Source organism: Sycon ciliatum, chromosome 1, assembly GCF_964019385.1.
Source record: "Sycon ciliatum chromosome 1, ocSycCili1.1, whole genome shotgun sequence".
Classification (NCBI taxonomy): domain Eukaryota; kingdom Metazoa; phylum Porifera; class Calcarea; order Leucosolenida; family Sycettidae; genus Sycon; species Sycon ciliatum.
In genome coordinates this window covers 80,664,404-80,683,698 of record NC_088643.1, presented here as the reverse complement: position 1 = coordinate 80,683,698, position 19,295 = coordinate 80,664,404, and the positions used below count along the sequence as shown (strand labels likewise).

General features: G+C 49.1%; 1 protein-coding gene across 2 annotated transcripts in view; it reads left to right on the top strand.

The window, feature by feature from the left end:
• LOC135805784 (inactive rhomboid protein 2-like) overlaps window positions 1-19,295 on the top strand; it is a 38,891-nt gene that overhangs the window by 17,192 nt on the left and 2,404 nt on the right. For both annotated transcript variants that reach the window (XM_065319880.1, XM_065319881.1), the window contains 4 exons: window positions 3,830-4,014; window positions 6,317-6,480; window positions 7,197-7,479; window positions 17,459-17,614. In XM_065319880.1, the coding sequence (XP_065175952.1) occupies window positions 3,830-4,014; window positions 6,317-6,480; window positions 7,197-7,479; window positions 17,459-17,614 (788 nt within the window). The remainder of the gene's footprint in view (window positions 1-3,829; window positions 4,015-6,316; window positions 6,481-7,196; window positions 7,480-17,458; window positions 17,615-19,295) is intronic.

The window sequence follows — 19,295 nt, the reverse complement described above, 5'->3', positions numbered from 1 at the left end:
CAGGACAGACATCCCGTCGACGCGCAGAAAAACTAAATCTGAAGCCTCTTTTGCCGTCGGACAGGATACGTATTTTAGGAGACTAAAGTTATGTAATGTGATCCACAAGCAACCATGCATTCGGCGTCGTCATTGGCTCAACAGGTCAATGTACATGTACATGTATTACTACAAAAAGGCCAGAAAATCCGATTACTGTATTAAAATCAACTAATTTTCGCTGGCGATTTAATTTCGCTGATTTTGCCGCTTGGTACCTACCGGCCAAAGTAAATCGCAGGCCAAAGTTTGTCATATAGGCAAATGATGCATGATTGAGCAATGGATGCATGTGAGAGCAAAAATACCGATCGATTTCAAATTTGAGGTGAAATTGCGCGTCACGTCGGAAATAATGTGCATCTTAACCTCTCTAATAGAGAGGTTTTTATTTCTCATCGGCCAAAATCTGTTGATTTACAGTATAAGGAGATAAAAGAAAAGAAGGAGCAAACCAAAAGTAGATGATTATTAGAGAAATAACAATCCGCAATAAATTCTGCAAATACTTTTGCCTAACTCATAATATTCAAACCGATTGAAACGTTTTTGCAATACAGTGATGGGGCCAATCAACGGAAAAAGACATTTCCATCAGTTCTTATAACATGTACGATGAGCTAGGCAAAAAAGCAAATCGTAGAGCCCTGAGCTTCCAAGCTCTCTCGTTTGGTATTTTGTGTGTTTGTTTGTTTGTGTCACGCCTGGCGCTACCCCGTATCTGTCCCGTACCGTACCGTATCATCAAACACAGCTGGCCACATACAGCTGGCCGCAATATTCAAATAGGGCTTTCAAACGCAAGATCATAACGTGAAGCAACTTGGAAGAATGAGTATGAATGCGAAGTGTATGGGGGAATGCATGTAGGGCGATAGTGCGGGTTCGAATCCCAGGATATGCCTGAAAATAAAATAGGAGAATTGAAAAATTTATAACATCCCTATGCTTTTTTTGCCGTCATCAAGGCGGTAGACGGTGTCGTATTACTCTCGATCGTACCTGTCCCGTACCTATCCCGTACCGTACCATCAAAGACGGCTGGCCACAATGCATATTCAAATAGTAGTAGTAGTAGTAGTAGTATTTATTATTTGACTAGGGGAGTCCCAACAGGCATGGCCTTGAAACAGGGAACCCTAGGTGAATCTTTGTGAGGTGAGCAAAAGTACCAGCAGATTGTGCCTGACGACAGTTTGGAGGAAGAGTGTACCACCGACCTGCCGCCAGAAAAGAAACTGAGCGCAGTCCAAATAGGGCTTTCAAACGCAAGATCATAACGTGAAGCAACATGGAAGAATTAGTATGTATGTATGCGAAGTGTATCGGGGGATGCATGCAGGGCGCGCAATAGTGCGGGTTCGAATCCCAGGTTATATCTTTAAAAAAAGGATTTTTTTAAAGAATTTATACCATCCCTATGCTTTTTTTTGTCTAGGTCATCAAGGCAAAAAAGCATAGCGTAGGGCCCTGAGCTTCCAAGCTCTCTCGTTTGGTATTTGTTTGTGTGTTTGTTTGTTTGTTTGTGTCACGCCTGGCGCTATCCGTATCTAACGGCAAAAAAGCATAGGATGTTATAAATTTTTCAATTCTCCTATTTTTTTCAGGCATATCCTGGGATTCGAACCCGCACTATCGCCCTACATGCATTCCCCCATGCACTTCGCATTCATACCCATTCTTCCAAGTTGCTTCACGTTATTATCTTGCGTTTGAAAGCCCTATTTGAATATTGCGGGCAGCTGTATGTGGCCAGCTGTGTTTGATGGTACGGTACGGTACGGGAGACGGTGTCGTATTACCCTCGATCGTACCTGTCCCGTACCTATCCCCTACCGTACTGTGCCATCAAAGACGGCTGGCCACAATGCATATTCAAATAGGGCTTTCAAATGCAAGATCACAATGTGAAACAACTAATTACTTGGAAGAATTAGTATGTATGCGAAGTGTATCGGGGGATGCATGCAGGGCGCGCGATAATGCGGGTTCGAATCCCAGGTTATGTCTTAAAAAAAGGATTTTTTTTAAAGAATTTATAACATCCCTATGCTTTTTTTGTCTAGGTCATCAAGGCAAAAAAGCATAGCGTAGGGCCCTGAGCTTCCAAGCTCTCTCGTTTGGTATTTGTTTGTGTGTTTGTTTATTTGTTTGTGTCGCGCCTGGCGCTATCCCGTATCTGACGGCAAAAAAATCATAGGGATGTTATAAATTTTTCAATTCTCCTATTTTTTTCGGGCATATCCTGGGATTCGAACCCGCACTATCGCCCTACATGCATTCCCCCATACACTTCGCATTCATACCCATTCTTCCAAGTTGCTTCACGTTGTGATCTTGCGTTTGAAAGCCCTATTTGAATATTGCGGGCAGCTGTATGTGGCCAGCTGTGTTTGATGGTACGGTACGGGAGACGGTGCCGTATTACCCTCGATCGTACCTGTCCCGTACCTATCCCTACCGTACCGTACCATCAAAGACGGCTGGCCACAATGCATATTCAAATAGGGCTTTCAAATGCAAGATCATAATGTGAAGCAACTTGGAAGAATTAGTATGTATGCGAAGTGTATCGGGGGATGCATGCAGGGCGCGATAGTGCGGTTTCGAATCCCAGGTTATGTCTTTAAAAAAAGGAATTTTTTAAAGAATTTTTAACATCCCTATGATTTTTTTTGTCTAGGTCATCAAGGCAAAAAGCATAGCGTAGGGCCCTGAGCTTCCAAGCTCTCTCGTTATAATTATTATTATTTTTTGAAAGGATTGGGAGAACTTCAAATTCAAAGGATCAGTTGGGGAAGTGAGCTGCCTGAAAAGAGAAAAAACCGCCAGACCCACCAGGACTCGAACCCGGGACTTTGCTTGTCATGAGCAATGCTCTAACCACTGAGCTATGGGACCGGGCTGAACCTAGAAGGCGCTGACAAGTTTTTCACTCCAAAGGCAGCTCACAACACGTGCCACACATACTGATGGCACTTGGGTCTTTCTCCCTCCCCCAGTTTTCGTTGCGCTTGCCTTCCCCTCTTTGGTCTTTCCATAACCTTGAACCTTCCAAGTTGGAAGGCTGTCGGTTAGCGCTACGAAGATGTGTTGAAGCTAGGTGTCAGGACGTCGAATGTCTCAGTACTCTGTCAGTTTTGTGCCTAGTTGTTGCACTTTCTGACTGTATATAGTATCTAGTTACAGTGGTGGAGAGTTACTCTTAACTCGTTTCCATATGTCCTTTTCCTTTCTACTTAAAAAAAATAAAAAAACGGAACAATTTTTTTTTAAATGCAATACAAATTTAATGCAAACCCAGAAAAACCGGAAAATGTAACCCAAAAGGAAAAAGACGGAACATGATTGTTACACGTAACTATTATGTTGGCATCAATTAAATATTTGTTCGCATGATTGTACCCAGCTCACACACATGTACATGTGTGTGTAATAAGCTGGGCCGCAAGTCACACAATCATCATGCCGCCTGTGTTTGGACCACAAGCATGGCAGAGGGGATACACTCATGTATTCATGTACATGTCAATGTACATGAACAGTGCCACGTCGCTTCACTGTACGCAAATGCAAGGCACGTACACTGTTTTTTTTGGATGGCTTTTTTATTTTTTTCGCCCTCCCTCATTGATTTCATCGAATTAGATGACGCGAAACATAGAAAAAAACGGTGTGGCCTTAAAAGTACAAACAAGAGTTCATGAACCGAACAGTGTGCAGCTTTTCACTGTTTGCATTTGAAATTGTGGTCCGGAAACAAGTGTTTCTGTCCTCTGCTTCCGAACAGCGTTCAAGAATGCAAGAACCAAGAGTGTCAAGGACCGCGTCAAGCAGAAGTTCATGCGCAAGAAGGTGGAAACCATGCCCGTCTTTTCACCGTGGATGATCTATGTTCTCACTTACTCCCAGCTCATTGTTCTTATCATCCTTGTCTATCGTGGCAACTTTGAGAAGATTGCATTTATCCCAAAGGTAGGGTCACTGTGTACAGCTCTGAGCATGCCATGTCCTGCAACAAACGCATGCACCCCTCTATCTGTGTACACATGTACATGTATGTGCGTTGCTGGTGCGGGGCTTAACACTTGAAAGTACAGTGCAACCTATCTAAGCCGACCGCTCAAGGGACCTTCGAAATGTGGCCTCCGTGTACAGGTGGCCTCCGTATCCAGGGTCATTCGACTGGAAATAGCACCCCTTGGTCCTGGTTGTAGTGGTCCTCTCTCTTTTTTTCCTCTTTTTTTAACTATTGAACACTCACTGCATGATGAACTAAAATGAGGAGGAGAACTCGACACAATGGTACATATCCAGCAGGACGGAGTGGGTGGGACCTGTGAAGCTTAGCCGACCAAGGGTCTCGGCATCACAGCTGCACATGTGCACCAAAGGAAACAAAATGGGGAGTGGAAGGGCGGGGAGCTTTGTAGGACAGGTGGTCGCCTTATCAGAGTGGTCGCCTTGACAGATTTTACTGTAATGGCATTAGAAGTCACCATAGTGTCTGGGTCAAATTGGATCCACTCTGATCATAGCCAAGCATGGTATCAAGTGGGCAGGCCCCTCATGTCACCTACTGCTGTGGTGGCTTTTCCTACACTAGCAGTGGGTCGCTGATCAGGATGACCCAGTCCAGTCCAGTCAGTGTCGGTGGATGTCTCATGCTGATGTGAAAACAAACCACCCCAAGCTTGCATGGATCCGTACAAACACTCAGCCCAAACGGATCCTGAAATCGACGTTGTCTGGCGAGTCCATGACATAGCGTTAGCACTTTCAAGCCCTATTGAAAGAGTGGAGCCTCTTCCCGTATGTAGCAGCAGATGTCTTCATTACTGGTATGTGGTAGTAGTAACACACGCCTGTGAGCTATCGAATCATACGGCAATCACCGTTGTGTGTTCTTGGTCAGGTAACACGGTACTTATTGCTTGGGAACTCAATAACTCAAATCAAGTAAACGAGAGTATGCAACTGTGATCTCTTTTCTATGGGCCAGATGCGCGGCGTGCTGCCGTCATTACATCATTCAGCTGTAGTCCACGCACTGCGGAAAATCAAACACCGCACTTTTCCTCTGGTTTGAAATGAACTTTCGTACGGAACTGGAGTTCACGTGCCAAAAATTAGAGATCGCGTAGGTACATGTACTGGAAGGAATTGAGCAAAAACGGATGGGTTTGTACGAGAAACTGTGGGTTTGAGTGCATGCTTTCAGAGCGTGATGGAGGCAAGTTACGTATACAAGGCAGCCCGCTGACCCATAACCACAGTTGCCTACTCTTGTTTACACACTGTTGGTCAAATGCAGGAAGGTTTTTTTGTACATGAAGTGAGACAAATCACAGGTAAATAGTCACTTAACCAAAGACTAATGGCCTATTCATACGACAGGCACTTGCACGTTTTACAGGGAGTGACATATGAGAAAAGTGACTGTGTGAATTCACACAGCTGCACTTGACGACAGGCACGTTTGCATTTTTGAATGCTTCACCGACCAGTAGCCATGGGTATTTCAAATTTTCGAAACACGCATACAATAATTATCATGTTCTAAGGGGCTGTCCGGGGTTACCGATTGTTTTTGCAAAACGAAAAGTTTTAGTATTTTTTCTTTCAGCAGGTAAAACCCAGTCCAACAAAATATTGATTTCAATCGTCGGCATCCAGAAGTAATTAGGCATTCTCCATGTACATTCAAGAATTATTTTCAAAACGAAACTCCTAAAACCCACCCACCCGAAACGAAAACATTTCGTTTTGAAAATACTATTGGTAACCTTGGATGGCCCCTAAAGAGCCGCGTAAAAAATCAAGTCTTGTTTCGCGCTTTTTGGTGTAAACGTACTCGTGCACGCCACGATTATCGTGAAAGTGGGCCCCCAGCTCGCTTGCACTTTTCAGCCACTTTTCGCCACTTTTCTCGTTCACGGGTAAAATACCATGGCAACTTTCCGGTGCACGTGGATTTGCCTGTCGTGTGAATACCCTATAAGAGTAACATCAGTTTCATAAAAGTCTCTGGTGGACACTGCACAGGGGGTACTTCACAGGGCTGAACCAATACAAACACACTCTCTACATAAGCGCAGTCTCCACGAAACACGCACAGGGCAAAGCACCAGCGCAGTGTAGTCTTAATACGGCCGCATGTCGTTACTTATTTCTCCGTGTGAGATTTCCTCTTGCAGAGTGCTGATGGTTCTTCTTTCTCTACATGTGTACATGTGCAATGTTCTTTCTTCTGCGTGTTCTGCTGCCCCTGTTTTAGTTTGTAAACCAGAATGTTTCAACCCTCACTGGTGGTTCTGGTTTTGAAACTGTGGGCTACTTTGAGCAAGTCAACTTTTGGATAGGTCCGTCTGCGCTAAAACTGATTCAACATGGTGTCGTCTACTCGCCCTGTATGCGCAAGGATCACACTATAAGTGCAAGGTAGGTGCCCCCCCCCCCCCCCCCCGCTTCTATGCAACTCGTAACCTTTGTGCTACTTGCAGTTTTGTGAGCATTGTGTGGGCAGGCGTGCATTCACTGCTATTTCTTCAGGTGTATCCACCTCCATTGCTCTAGTATGCTGCATTGGAATCTTCACATGATTATTGCCTACTGCTCATACATTTTTACTGGTTTGAGGGAAAGATGCAAACGGGAAAAGTCTGAGGAAAAAAATGACTGTCATCACCAGGACTGGAACCAGGCTCTCTCTCTCTCTCTCTCTCTCTCTCTCTCTCTCTCTCTCTCTCTCTCTCTCTCTCTCTCTCTCTCTCTCTCTCTCTCTCTCTCTCTCTCTCTCGCTCTCTCGCTCTCTCGCTCTCTCTCTCTCTCTCTCTCTCTCTCTCTCTCTCTCTCATACCACATTATCCTACTTCAAGTATTTGTCTTGTGATACTTAGAATCCAGCTCTCAATGCGGTAAATCTCAGATGTGACAAAGCCACGCCTGTGGAAACCTCCTTTTCTTAGATCCTGGTGCCAAGCAACATCTTTCACGTACATGTTTTACTCAGTTGTGTGATGATGAACTTGGATAAGATCATCCAAAAGTTGAGTCCCAGATGGCCTACCAGAACTCGGTGGAATTTTTTCTAAATTCCACACCTAGGAGCCACTGCCCATAAGTCTTGCTTGTATTCTTGTACTTTCTTCGCGCAGGTATCGCAAAATGAATGCAATAGATCGGCGACCTGAGGGGTGCTGTGTCAAAACCATATCCAACGTGGGTAGAGGTGTTTACACCACCGATCGCAAGTGTTCAACGCTCTTCATTCCGAGCACGTTCTATCCAAAGCATTGCGACCAGCTGCTCAATCAGCGGGTGTTTGGCAACGATCATTCGGCATGTTGCTATGGACTTCTGGGCCATTGCCAAATGCTGACACGTCCCGACTGTGCCAAGCTGGGTGGCAATTACCATCGGAACCAGACTTGCCTGAAAGTAGGTGTAATGCGGCCTACTTGTCAACCTAATTTCTGCAGCACTAACTTAGAATTATCGGGAACAGAAGTGCAGGGTTTTTGAAAGGCCTATTCTTTGAGTTTGTCTCTTTCGTTCACAGGGCAATGTGTTTTGTGGAATCCTGCATTGTTCTAGTCCTGTTTAAACCGTATCTAAGTGTAGACTGGTGTGCTGTGCCCAATGACATTCTGTACTACATGTGCCTGTCTGGTTAACTTCTAGAGTTGTGACTAACTTAGGCAGCATGTATTATGCCAGAGTACAGTAGAACTCCCCTTGTCCGGACACGGTGGGACACTTCCCGTAAATAGGAATTGCCCGCAATTCTGAACATAATATACTCGGTGTATGCAAGCAAGAGTACATAACCCCCCAGAGTGTGCAACACCTGATCCAGCTCTGCATAGGGTCTTGGTCGAAAATAATCGGATCTTCTGATGTCATGCGTACACTCCACACCAGCGCAAGGCCGGTCTCGAGGCAGGGCACCGTTGTTTTTGATCCGAGAGTACCCGCGACTCCCCGGGTTCCCCTCAGATGTGTACGGTGTTATGACGCAAAGATCCGATTACGCTCGACCAAGACCCTATGCAGAGCTGGATCAGGTGTTGCACACTCTGGGGGGTTATGTACTCTTGATGCAAGTAAACCCTTTTTTAGTAGTTCGGGCCATTTTTGATCGAAAAGCCCGGTTTTGTGAGTCCTGACAGGTAAGAAAGGTGCTCGGTAGACGGGAGTGCCCAGATCTGGGAAGTCCGGATTAGGGCAGTTTACTGTACATACTACAGTAGTGGCAAATATGCCTTCTTTCTTGTTTTCACTCCCTGCTGCTATCAATATTGAAATGTTTGTTGTTGGCTCTTCTGCCTGGGCTCAATGGCAGATGCGAAACTGGCCCTTAAAAAGCCCTTAGTAGCAATCAGTGCTTTGGTTTCTATTTCTTTATAATAAACACCCTTAGCAAAAAACGTTATGTTGTAACAGTATTACCGTAAGGGGGAAAATACCGTGATTTGGGTTCGACCTTGAGCAAGATGCACGCTATTTTTAGAACACTGTTGCTACGAGAATAGCTTTTATTTTGCGCGGTACAACCATTTATGTCACCATATACGCGATACAAGGTGAAATGCGTACGGACTATGCAATATTTGGCCAAAACATGTACCGTTGGTCACAACGATAAATCAGCCCCCATAACGTTTTTACGCTGCAGCTTCAACGCTATTTGGGTGATCAAGGTACGAGTACCGTAAAAAAAGTAGCGTTACCGTTGTTTGCTACGGGTGTCTAATAAGCTACAACGTGCAGCGGTTTTACGAGCCGTGCTGCTACCCACAGTCAACTGGGAACTTGTGGCCAGGCACAAGGGGTACATGGATGCAGCTAATGGGGTCGTTCTCGGCACTTGTGCCAGTGGTTGTCAGACTTATCCACTCACCCCCACCGTTAGGCGCTGCATCTGCCGCTAGGGTTTACCGGATGTTAGCGGCCGCCGTGAGTTCCCTTTGGGAACGGACACGATAATTTACTTACTTACTTTACAACGTGTAGGGCAGCATTTAAAGGGGAGGTACAGTGTATACCCTAAAATGAAATTTTCACCTGTTGTAGTCTTCGGGGTGCTGAGTCGAATGGTCTGGGTCCCAATCAAACTCCTGCACTTCCACCGAAACTGGGTGACTGCGCCGTACTAGATAGGGATTTGTATGGAAAAGTCACTAAAAACGTTGTTTCGTTCTTATAAAAGCACGGATGACCGCGATTGGCCCATCTGTTGTAGTCTTTTGGCCGCTGAGTCGACTGGTTTTGGTCCGAAAAGGCTGCGATGCAGCGTTCGGCCCTTATTCCCAATCGAACACGGTTGAGTAAGCGGTCACGTGCTCATGCGTACACCAGTCACCTGGTCATCGTGCCCTAAGGCTACAGTTTACAGTCTGTTTGGGCCCGTTCCTGTCGCTCGAGTTGAACCTTTGAACCAGGGAGTCGTAAAAGCCTCTTACGACTCCCTAGTTTGAACCTTTGAGTTGAACCTTGGAGTGAAAATAATAGCCTGCAGGCACGGTGTTGCAGTTAGACTGGTGCAGCATGCTGGCTGTTAGAGTACAATCATTCATGCGTGATATGGATAGGCGAATGTGTTAGAGCTATGATCCATGTGTGCTTCTATTCATGCATTCCCAGCAAGAAGGCCATGTGTCAGGTCTATTCAGTACTCTGGTGTCTAGACGTCTGCATTCTATTGTTGTATCACATTACATGGTCGAGTGTTGCCATAGGGTCTTTCTATACCATGTATGTGCGTGCACTGTTATTAGCTATTGCTATCTTTTGTTAGGCCAGAGTTGGTTTTAGCCTAGTTGTGGAGATGTTCAGGCTTTAGTTCTTGGAGAGTTGTGACTGTTTTCAGATCATGAGTCAGTGTAAACATTGTGTCCTGGAGATCTTTGTGTGTGGATAATCCCGGTTCCGGGGAGAAACGGAATATCTGGTCCTTCGAGCCGGATCTGGAAATAGTCATCATGGAAGGTGAAGATAGGAGTACGCGCAGAAGTGCGCGGTCAACGAGAGGTGTAGCACCTCCCCGTTTGGGTTTTGAAGAAGAGCGCTCGATGCGCAGTAGTAGGAGATCAGGAGGAGGACAGTCCCGATCTTCATACGAGACTCAGCGTCGAGTTCTGGAAGCAGAAAAGAGGCTCCTGGAGAAGGAGCTTGAGCTCGTGAGGTTAGCTCAAGACGAAGCGTCGTCAAGTGGCCAAGGGGCCAAAGGATCGTCCTCTCCCAAGATGGCCTCCGAAGTCTTCGCAGAGGAGCTCATAGAAGGCCATGAAGCTGATGCAGCCGTTGACGCTGGCCAAGGAGATGAGGCTAGTATGGGTGAAGTAGAAGTTGCGCACCTGCCAGAACATGCAGTGGCTGTTTCTCACGATCCAGAGCCGCACGCAGTGCCGAGTCCCAGTGTAGCCGGAACTGTCAGTGCCCACACAAGCAGGAGTTTGCCTGTGGCGGTGAGGACTGAGTCTGAGGTCGCACGTGCGTCGACGAATACGGAGCAGGCCAATCTGTCAGGGTTGCGAGTGCAACAAGAGTTTGTGCTGAAAGAGAAGCGCTATCAGCGGGAACTGAGCGAAGCTCAATCAATAGCGGACGCCGAGCAGCGACGTGTAGCGAAATTGAACAAGGATCTTGCGAGCGCTCGTGCAGACCTGTCATCGCTGCAGGCGGAAAATAGGCGAGTCACGCAGGAAAAAGAGGTGTGCGAAGCTGAGCGGGATGTATTGGAAAGGGAACTGCGCGAGCTGCAGCCGCATCTCGAGCGCCTGGAAAGAGAACACCAGGAGGGGCGCATGTGTTTGGAAGATCTCCGCGATCAGAATGACCGCTTGCTGACGCGAGCCGAGCAGGTTTCAGCAGAGCAACACGCGCAGCGAGCTGAACTGCTCGACAAGCTCGAACGCCTTCGCGCGGAGAACGCCAGCCTGCAACAGCGGGCGGATCGAGGCGGAGGCCGAGGGCCGGATGAGCAGCGAACACAGCGAGCGGAGTTGCTAGTTCAGCTGGACCAGCTTCGCGGAGAAAATGATCGCCTGCGGAGGCGTGCGGACCACGACCAGTACACCGCACAGTGTTCTAGTGCGCAGCAACAGGAGCTACGCAGTCGGATTCAGAGCGATCAAGAGCCGGAGGAGATAGTGAAGACGCACCAAGCAGCTGGTTCCACGGTCAAAGGCCTTCAGCAGGATGGACGTGGGCAAGCAGATGAGGGTCTGCAAAGCCAGCTATCAAGGCTCACCGCGCGACAAGCCAAAATCAACACCGACTTGCCAGCGTTCTCGGGTGCAGCAGAAGAGTGGCCAGCATTCCACCACATGTTTCAGTCTACGACCAAGCAATGTGGCTTCACGGAGGCTGAAAACATTCAGAGATTGCGGGTCTGCCTAAAAGGTCCTGCAAAAGAGGCAGTAAGAATGCTCCTCATCGTGCCAGAGAACCTGCCGAAAGTTCTCTCAACGCTGGAAAGGAGGTTCGGGCGGCCAGAACTAGTAGTCACGGAGCTCGTATCGAAGGCGAAATCAGCTAAGCCGGTACGCAGTGACGATGTAGAGACCTTGGTGTCGTACAGCACCTCGGTTAAGAATGTAGTGTTATGTATGAAGCTGCTTGGTAGCTGTGGACATATGTCCAACCCTACCCTCCGACAGGAGCTAGTGAATAAGCTGCCAGTTGCACTGAAGATGCAGTGGGGCGAATACTTGGCGGAGAAAAGGATCCAGATGGATTCCCTCGACCTGGAGGTCTTCGCAGACTGGCTAGAAAATCGAGCAGAGGCTGCGCTGAATGTGGCCGGGCCGTTTGCCAAAGCGGCCCCTCGAGCAAGTAATGCAACAGCTATGCACACCACAGGTGGTCCAGCCAGCACAACTAAGCCAGTGTTGCAGTGCGCCAAGTGTGGTAAAGCGCACTCCCTCACCAGCTGTGATGTCTTCCGCCAACTGTCAGTGAAGCAGCGGTGGGACTTCGTGCTTGGAACATCGCTATGTGTGTGCTGCTTCAAGACAGGCCACTGGAAGTCCGAATGCAGAGGCAGTGGTTGCAACAAGTGCCGAGGCAGACACCACCCTGACCTCCACCAAGAGCGCGCACCTCCGGCCAACCAAGGCTCAACGAGCAGGAGCACAAAGCCACGAGAGAATGTGGTTCCGCAACACAGCACGAATACGTCGGTGGCAACCACGCAGAAGACCGCTTTTATGGTAGTCCCTGTCGTGTTATGCCATCAGGACAAGACGGTGCGGGCCACAGCCATGATGGACAGCGGTTCTTCAACAACATACCTGAAAGACAGTGTGGCAAACGACCTCGGGCTGCAGGGAACACCAACGGCATTTACGGCGTCGGTTCTGGGGGGAAAGACAGTCTCAGGAAAGCACCGTCGCGTAAAAGTGACAATGGCGTCGGAAGACGGCTCATATGAAACCCAGCTGGAAGCATGGACGCAGCCAATAGTTACAGCACCGATGGAGATGATCGAGTGGAACTCGAGGAGACACATGCACAAGCACCTCCAAGAGGTTACCTTCCCGCAGGTGACTGGGGACCAAGTCGACCTGCTGATAGGACTCAACGTGCCAGAAGCGCACAGAGTACTGGAAGAGCTGGCAGGACAGCCGGGCGAGCCAGTTGCTCGAAAACTTCCCCTCGGATGGGTATGTTTCGGTCCCGTCAAGTCGCAAGCGGCAGAGTTCACAGAGACGTCCCTGCATGCGAATGTCAGCGACAGGAGCAACGCAGTTCTCGACGACCTCGTCGCAAAGTTCTGGGAGGTAGAGAGCGTTGGTTTGGTTCCTAAGGCTACGAAAACGGTCGCGGAGGAGGAAGCACAACGTATGGTTGAAGGAAGCATGAAATTGATGGATGGCAGAGTGTCGACGGCCATACCGTGGGTCAGCACCGATAAGAAGCCAGATCTCCCACCGAATCGTGAAATGGCTGAACAGCGACTGAGAAACCTGGAGAGGACTCTGAGGAAACGACCGGAAGTCTACCAGCAGTATTCCGACGTCATCAAGTCCCATATAGCCAAGGGCTACATCCATCCGTGCCAGGAGACAGACCAACAGTGGTTGCTTCCTCATCTGGCGGTGGTACGAGCAGATAAAACTACGACGAAAGTACGAGTGGTATTCGATGCCGCTGCCCGATGCCAGGGCAAGTCACTCAACGACGAGATGCACTCTGGACCGAAGTTGCAGAGAGATCTGGTACACGTGCTGATGAAGTTTTGCCTAGAGCCTATAGCGCTAGTCGGCGATATTGCAGAGATGTTTCTGCAGGTGGAAATCGCTCCAGAAGATCGCAAGTATTTGCGCTTCCTGTGGCGCGACACACCGGATGAGCCAGCCGCCATGTATGAGTTCTCTCGGTTGGTATTTGGGCTGAAGGCATCGCCATACCTGGCATGTCGGGCTCTGAAGGCAACGTCAGCAGAGCACGGCGCATCCTTCAGCAAGTTGGCTCGGGAAGCAGTTGATGAAGCGTTTTACGTTGATGACCTGCTCGACTCACTACCGACTGTGGAGTCCGCCATCAACACTCGACAGGAAGTCCAGAGTCTGCTCGGAAAGGCGTCTTTCCACGTCCGCAAATGGAGGAGCAACAGTCAAGCCGTGCTAGAGTCTATACCGGACGAGGACTTGGCCAAAGAGGCACTGCTATGCATCAGCAACGACAGTCAGCAAATACCAGCGGTGGTGAAGACTCTCGGTGTGGTGTGGGACGCCAAGACAGACACCTTCAGCTATACGCACCGTGCTCCTGAAGAACAACAGTGGACCAAGCGTCAAGTGCTGTCGAAGATGGCGAGCATCTTCGACCCTAGAGGCCACATTGTGCCCTTTACCATGCGGGCGCGGCTGATGTTTCAGGAGCTTTGTGCAGCTGGGATCGGGTGGGACGACCAGATTCCGGCCGAGCTGAACGAGAAGTGGTACAGGTGGTTTGCCGAGCTGGAGCACCTCAGCAAGATCAAGATACAGAGATGTCTCAAGGAAACGGATCGCCCAGCCCATGAGGCATCACTGTCGGTACATGTGTTCACCGACGCTTCGGCCCATGCAACAGCGGCAGTGGGTTATGTCCGAGCGGAGTACCCCGATGGACATGTGCGCATCAGCATTGCGCTTGCTAGAGCCAGAGCCACACCACTGAAGAAAGTCACGATTCCGAAGCTGGAGCTCCGCGGTGCAGTGCTGGGTGTGCAAGTAAGTGCCGCCATCAGTGAGGCCCTCCACATCCCCATGTCCGAACACAACTTCTGGACTGATTCGATGAACGTCGTACACTGGGTGAGGAGTCCGGCTAAGAACTTTACTTCAGACGTCGCTAATCGAATAGCGGCAATACAGGAGTCGACAAAGCCGACGCAGTGGAGGCACGTGCCTGGAAAGATCAACCCAGCAGACTTGCCAACTCGGGGGGTGAAGGCCGAGGATCTACCCGGTAACGAGTGCTGGTGGCAAGGGCCTGCATTTCTCCGCAACACCAAGGAGTCCTGGCCGCAGACTGAGTTGACCAACAAACCGCAGCTTCCGGGCCAGGTGAAGAAGACGATCGAGCTGGCATTCACAGCGGTAGAGCCGGACAAGGGTCGTCTTGATGTTGAGAGGTACTCGCGTTGGACACGTCTGATTCGCGTCACATCATGGTGCTGGCGTTTTGTGAGCAACGCTAAGCTGACAGCAGATGCAAGAGTCATGAGGGGGCATTCTCAGGATGCTAGTTCGGCTCCCACGGAGGTCGTCTGTGCTAACGCCCCAGGAGCGAAGGCTAACCCTAGTGCCCGCAGACATAAGATCGTCAAGGTGCCAGAGTTGATCGCAGCTGAGATCGAGCATGCTGAGCGGTTCTGGATCGCTCAGGGACAACAAGAGGCATACCCAGAGTCTTGCAGGATATTGATGGCCGGAAGAGAGCTACCTCCATCTGACCCACTTTACAAGTTAAGCCCCGGTGTAGATACATCAGCAAAACCACCGGTCCTGGTACTTTGTGGACGACTGAAGTATGCGGAACACCTACCGGCCAGTATGCGGAGACCTATGGTTCTGCCTAGCAAACATCCTGTCACGCAGCTTATTGTTCGCCACCAGGATGAGAAGTGCGGACATGTCGCCGGGTCGCATCAGCTACTTTCTATCCTGAGAGAGCGATTCTGGATTGTCCACGGACTGTCAGTCGTGAAGGCTATGAAGAGAGCGTGTCTGAAGTGCCAGAGAATAGTGGCAAAACCAGCGCAACAACTCATGGGACCACTGCCGAGTTACCGAACACTTGGAACCAAGCAGCCATTCTCGCAGTGCGGAGTCGATTACGCCGGACCGTTCTATACCAGTCAAGGACGAGGGAGAGCGCAGCAGAAACGTTACCTCTGTGTGTTCACGTGTCTTGAAACTCGGGCCTGCCATCTCGAAATGTCATTCGGGCTGGACACAGAGTCCTTCTTGATGTCGTTTTCCCGGTTCACCAAGCGCAGAGGAGTTCCATCGTTGATGCTGTCCGATAACGGCACCAACTTTGTCGCCGCTGAACGGGAGCTGCGTGAAGCGGTGGAGGCACTCGACCGGGCGAAGATTTGTCGCGATGGAGTCCATCGGGGTATTCAGTGGCGGTTCAATCCCCCGAGAGCGCCGCACCATGGAGGCGTCTTTGAGAGTATGGTCAAGTGCGCCAAGAAAGCACTTGTCTTAGTCTTGTCTCGGGCCAATCTACGGGACGAGGAACTGATGACGGCAATTGTGGAGGCTGAGAGCTTGTTGAATAGCCGGCCATTAACAGCCATTTCAGACGACCCCAGTGACATGACTCCACTGACTCCTAATCACTTCATTGTTGGACGCTTGGATCTTCCCTTAGCTCTGGAGGAGGCCGCCTGCCGAGAGAAGAATGTTCACCCTCGTAGACGCTGGATGGCTCTTCAATTGCAAGTTGACCATGTGTGGAGGCGTTGGCAGAAAGAGCTTGTCGTGACCTACAACATGCGGAAGAAGTGGCTCCAACAGAAGCCGAATCTGAAGGCAGACGATCTGGTGCTGGTTATGGAAGATGGCATATCTCGTGGTCATTGGCCGCTTGGAAGAGTGGTGGGAGTACATCCGGGTCAGGATGGCCTGGTGAGAGTTGTGGACGTACGGCTGAGCAACAAGAAGGTGAAGCGACGTGCCATTCAGCGATTAGTGCCGTTGACTGCAGACGGCGAATGAGAGACATATTCATTATTGACTCGGTCAGAATACTCTAGTACTGTGGTGTGATTGGTCACTTTCATATGTTTAGTCTTTGCATATTTAGCTACACGTATGTTTGTAGAGCACATCGTTCATCTTTTGTTTTTTGTTGGCTCTGAGGGGGTTGCCTTTTTGGTTTCTTGTTTTGTTTCACCCTCGGAACTCCTCGTGTGAGAGGGGGAGAATGTTGCAGTTAGACTGGTGCAGCATGCTGGCTGTTAGAGTACAATCATTCATGCGTGATATGGATAGGCGAATGTGTTAGAGCTATGATCCATGTGTGCTTCTATTCATGCATTCCCAGCAAGAAGGCCATGTGTCAGGTCTATTCAGTACTCTGGTGTCTAGACGTCTGCATTCTATTGTTGTATCACATTACATGGTCGAGTGTTGCCATAGGGTCTTTCTATACCATGTATGTGCGTGCACTGTTATTAGCTATTGCTATCTTTTGTTAGGCCAGAGTTGGTTTTAGCCTAGTTGTGGAGATGTTCAGGCTTTAGTTCTTGGAGAGTTGTGACTGTTTTCAGATCATGAGTCAGTGTAAACATTGTGTCCTGGAGATCTTTGTGTGTGGATAATCCCGGTTCCGGGGAGAAACGGAATACACGGTGACCAGGCGACTGGTGTACACCTGAGCATGTGACCGCTTACTCCACCGTGTTCGATTGGGAATAAGAGCCGAACGCTGCATCGCAGCCTTTTCGGACCAAAACCAGTCGACTCAGCGTCCAAAAGACTACAACAGATGGACCAATCGCGGTCATCCGTGCTTTTATAAGAACTAAACGGCGTTTTTAGTGACTTTTTCCATACAAATCCCTATCTAGTAGGGCGCAGTCACCCAGTTTCGGCGGAAGTGCGCGAGTTCGATTGGGAATAAAGGAGGAAGGGAGCGTCTCAGCTTCCTCGGACCCAGACCATTCGACTCAGCACCCCGAAGACTACAACTGGTGAAAAATTCATTTTAGGGTATACTTCCCCTTTAAACCAAAGTGCTCTCGTGTAATCACATGTCACATGCCAGACAGCATAATGTGTTGCTTGTATGGTGTGAGTGCACTTATGTTGTAAAGAACTTCGGCTATAACGAACTTAATCTCCTGCACACCGGTGTTCGCTATATCCGGAGTCGGAGTCGACTGGATCTTTTATTGTTTGTTTTGGTTGCACAGGTTAACTGCCTGGAGGGTCTTTGTGGGTTTGGTGGTCTTCAGGCCTCCGCAGCCATACCTTATGAACCGGTCAGTTCGAACCAATGGTGGCGCTTTTTCACCTCCCTCTTTGTCCACCAGGGCATCATCCATGCAGTTTTGGTGTGCGCTGCTCAGGTGAGTTGAACCTATGTACATTCCTGCTTGTGCTGCACTTACCTCTATATAGCCGGCAGCAGTAGTGGTTGACAAGTGTGCTCGTCTCTAGTCTTCTACATATACCGTAGAATCCCACCAGAGCCAGTCTCTCCCACCAGTCTCTCCCAAGCGCTCCACCTTTTTTTCTTGCCTGGGAACTTGGGAAGGGACCCCACGATTATATTATAGTACATGAATGATCCTGGGATGGCGCACTGCGCTGCAGAACCGGCTGCAAGTTTACGATAGCTCACACCTTTGACCTTTGGTCAGTGGACAAGTTTCGGGCACAGTTCTGCTTCCATCTCGAAACGAAGCCAACACAGCTGCCACCGCCCGTTGTAAATAGGCAAATTCACTTTTGGCGTACAAAGGGAGAAAAGCACTGGAGTTCATTGCGTTGTGTGGACGCCTGCGGAGCTTCACGACCTCGGTACGATCTGTGGAGCCAGGACTTACGGAAGCTGTGGACTTCCCAGGGAAGGGTATTTCTTTCCAAAAACTGCCGTGCTGCAGGAAAAATATGTTCACGTAAAGAACGAAACTATACAAGCTGTAAATGTTCTCCAACATCGCTGTGCATGACTAGACAGGGATCAACGTGTTTTGCCCTTACTACGTTCTGCTTCAGTCTGCTCGTCGTCGCCGTGCCTCGTCTACTTCGAACTACGCCGTATACTGTAATTTCACAAATTTTCGGTGTACTTTTATTTTCAGTACTTTCGGTGCATCTGTTTCATACCCCGGAGGATGCAGCCAGTGTGCTGACAATGCTCAACACCGCGGAGGCAGAGCGTAATACAGAACAGCAATCAAAGCTTGTTTATAGCGCTGTATGAAAAGCTGTGTGTGAACGTGGGGGCTGTGTAGGTTTCAGGGCAGGTACCAGAGAAAAGCACCACATTCTGAACACGCTAAAATCACCATCCAGCCTCAACAAGCGCTCGGAAATGGTGTCCAAGTGCCTACAGGAGAACAAGTATCTCCTCAAATACCACGGTGTCACCTAAAATGTCTCCACAGCCTCCTGCCTACACCAACCACACACCTTGCTCACAACACCCTGCCCACACCAGCCATACATATGTACTCTGCGCTAACATCACACTGCTAGCTCTGTCATTACCTCTACAGCCTCCTGCCTACAACATGATCCACACACCTTGCTCACAACCTCCTGCCCACACCAGCAACACATTCTGCGCTAACATTGCACTGCTAGCCCTGTCACTGCCTCTACAGCCCCCTGCCTACAATAACCACACACGCTGCATACAGTCTCCTGCCGAAAATAACACTGCTAGCCCTGAAACCTATACAGCCCCCACATTCACACACAGCTTTTCACACAGCGCTACAATACCCACCCTCTCCTGGCATATACACCGGCATGGCCCGACCATCCTCATTGATTGCGAAAGCATGAAACTTTGAGCAGTGACAAACAAGCCTTGATTGCCTTTGTTGTTCTGTTTCATATCTAAAATTTCAATTCACCGAACAAACACCAACACGCATAATCCAATAGGGAACTGCTTCTCTGTACCTAAAATTTCTGTTCACCTAACCTGGCCTTTTGCCCTCATGCCGAAAATATTGAGCACCTAAAATTTCTGAAATTAGAGTAAGTACGACGTGAGTAGCCCAGTGTTGCGTTGCA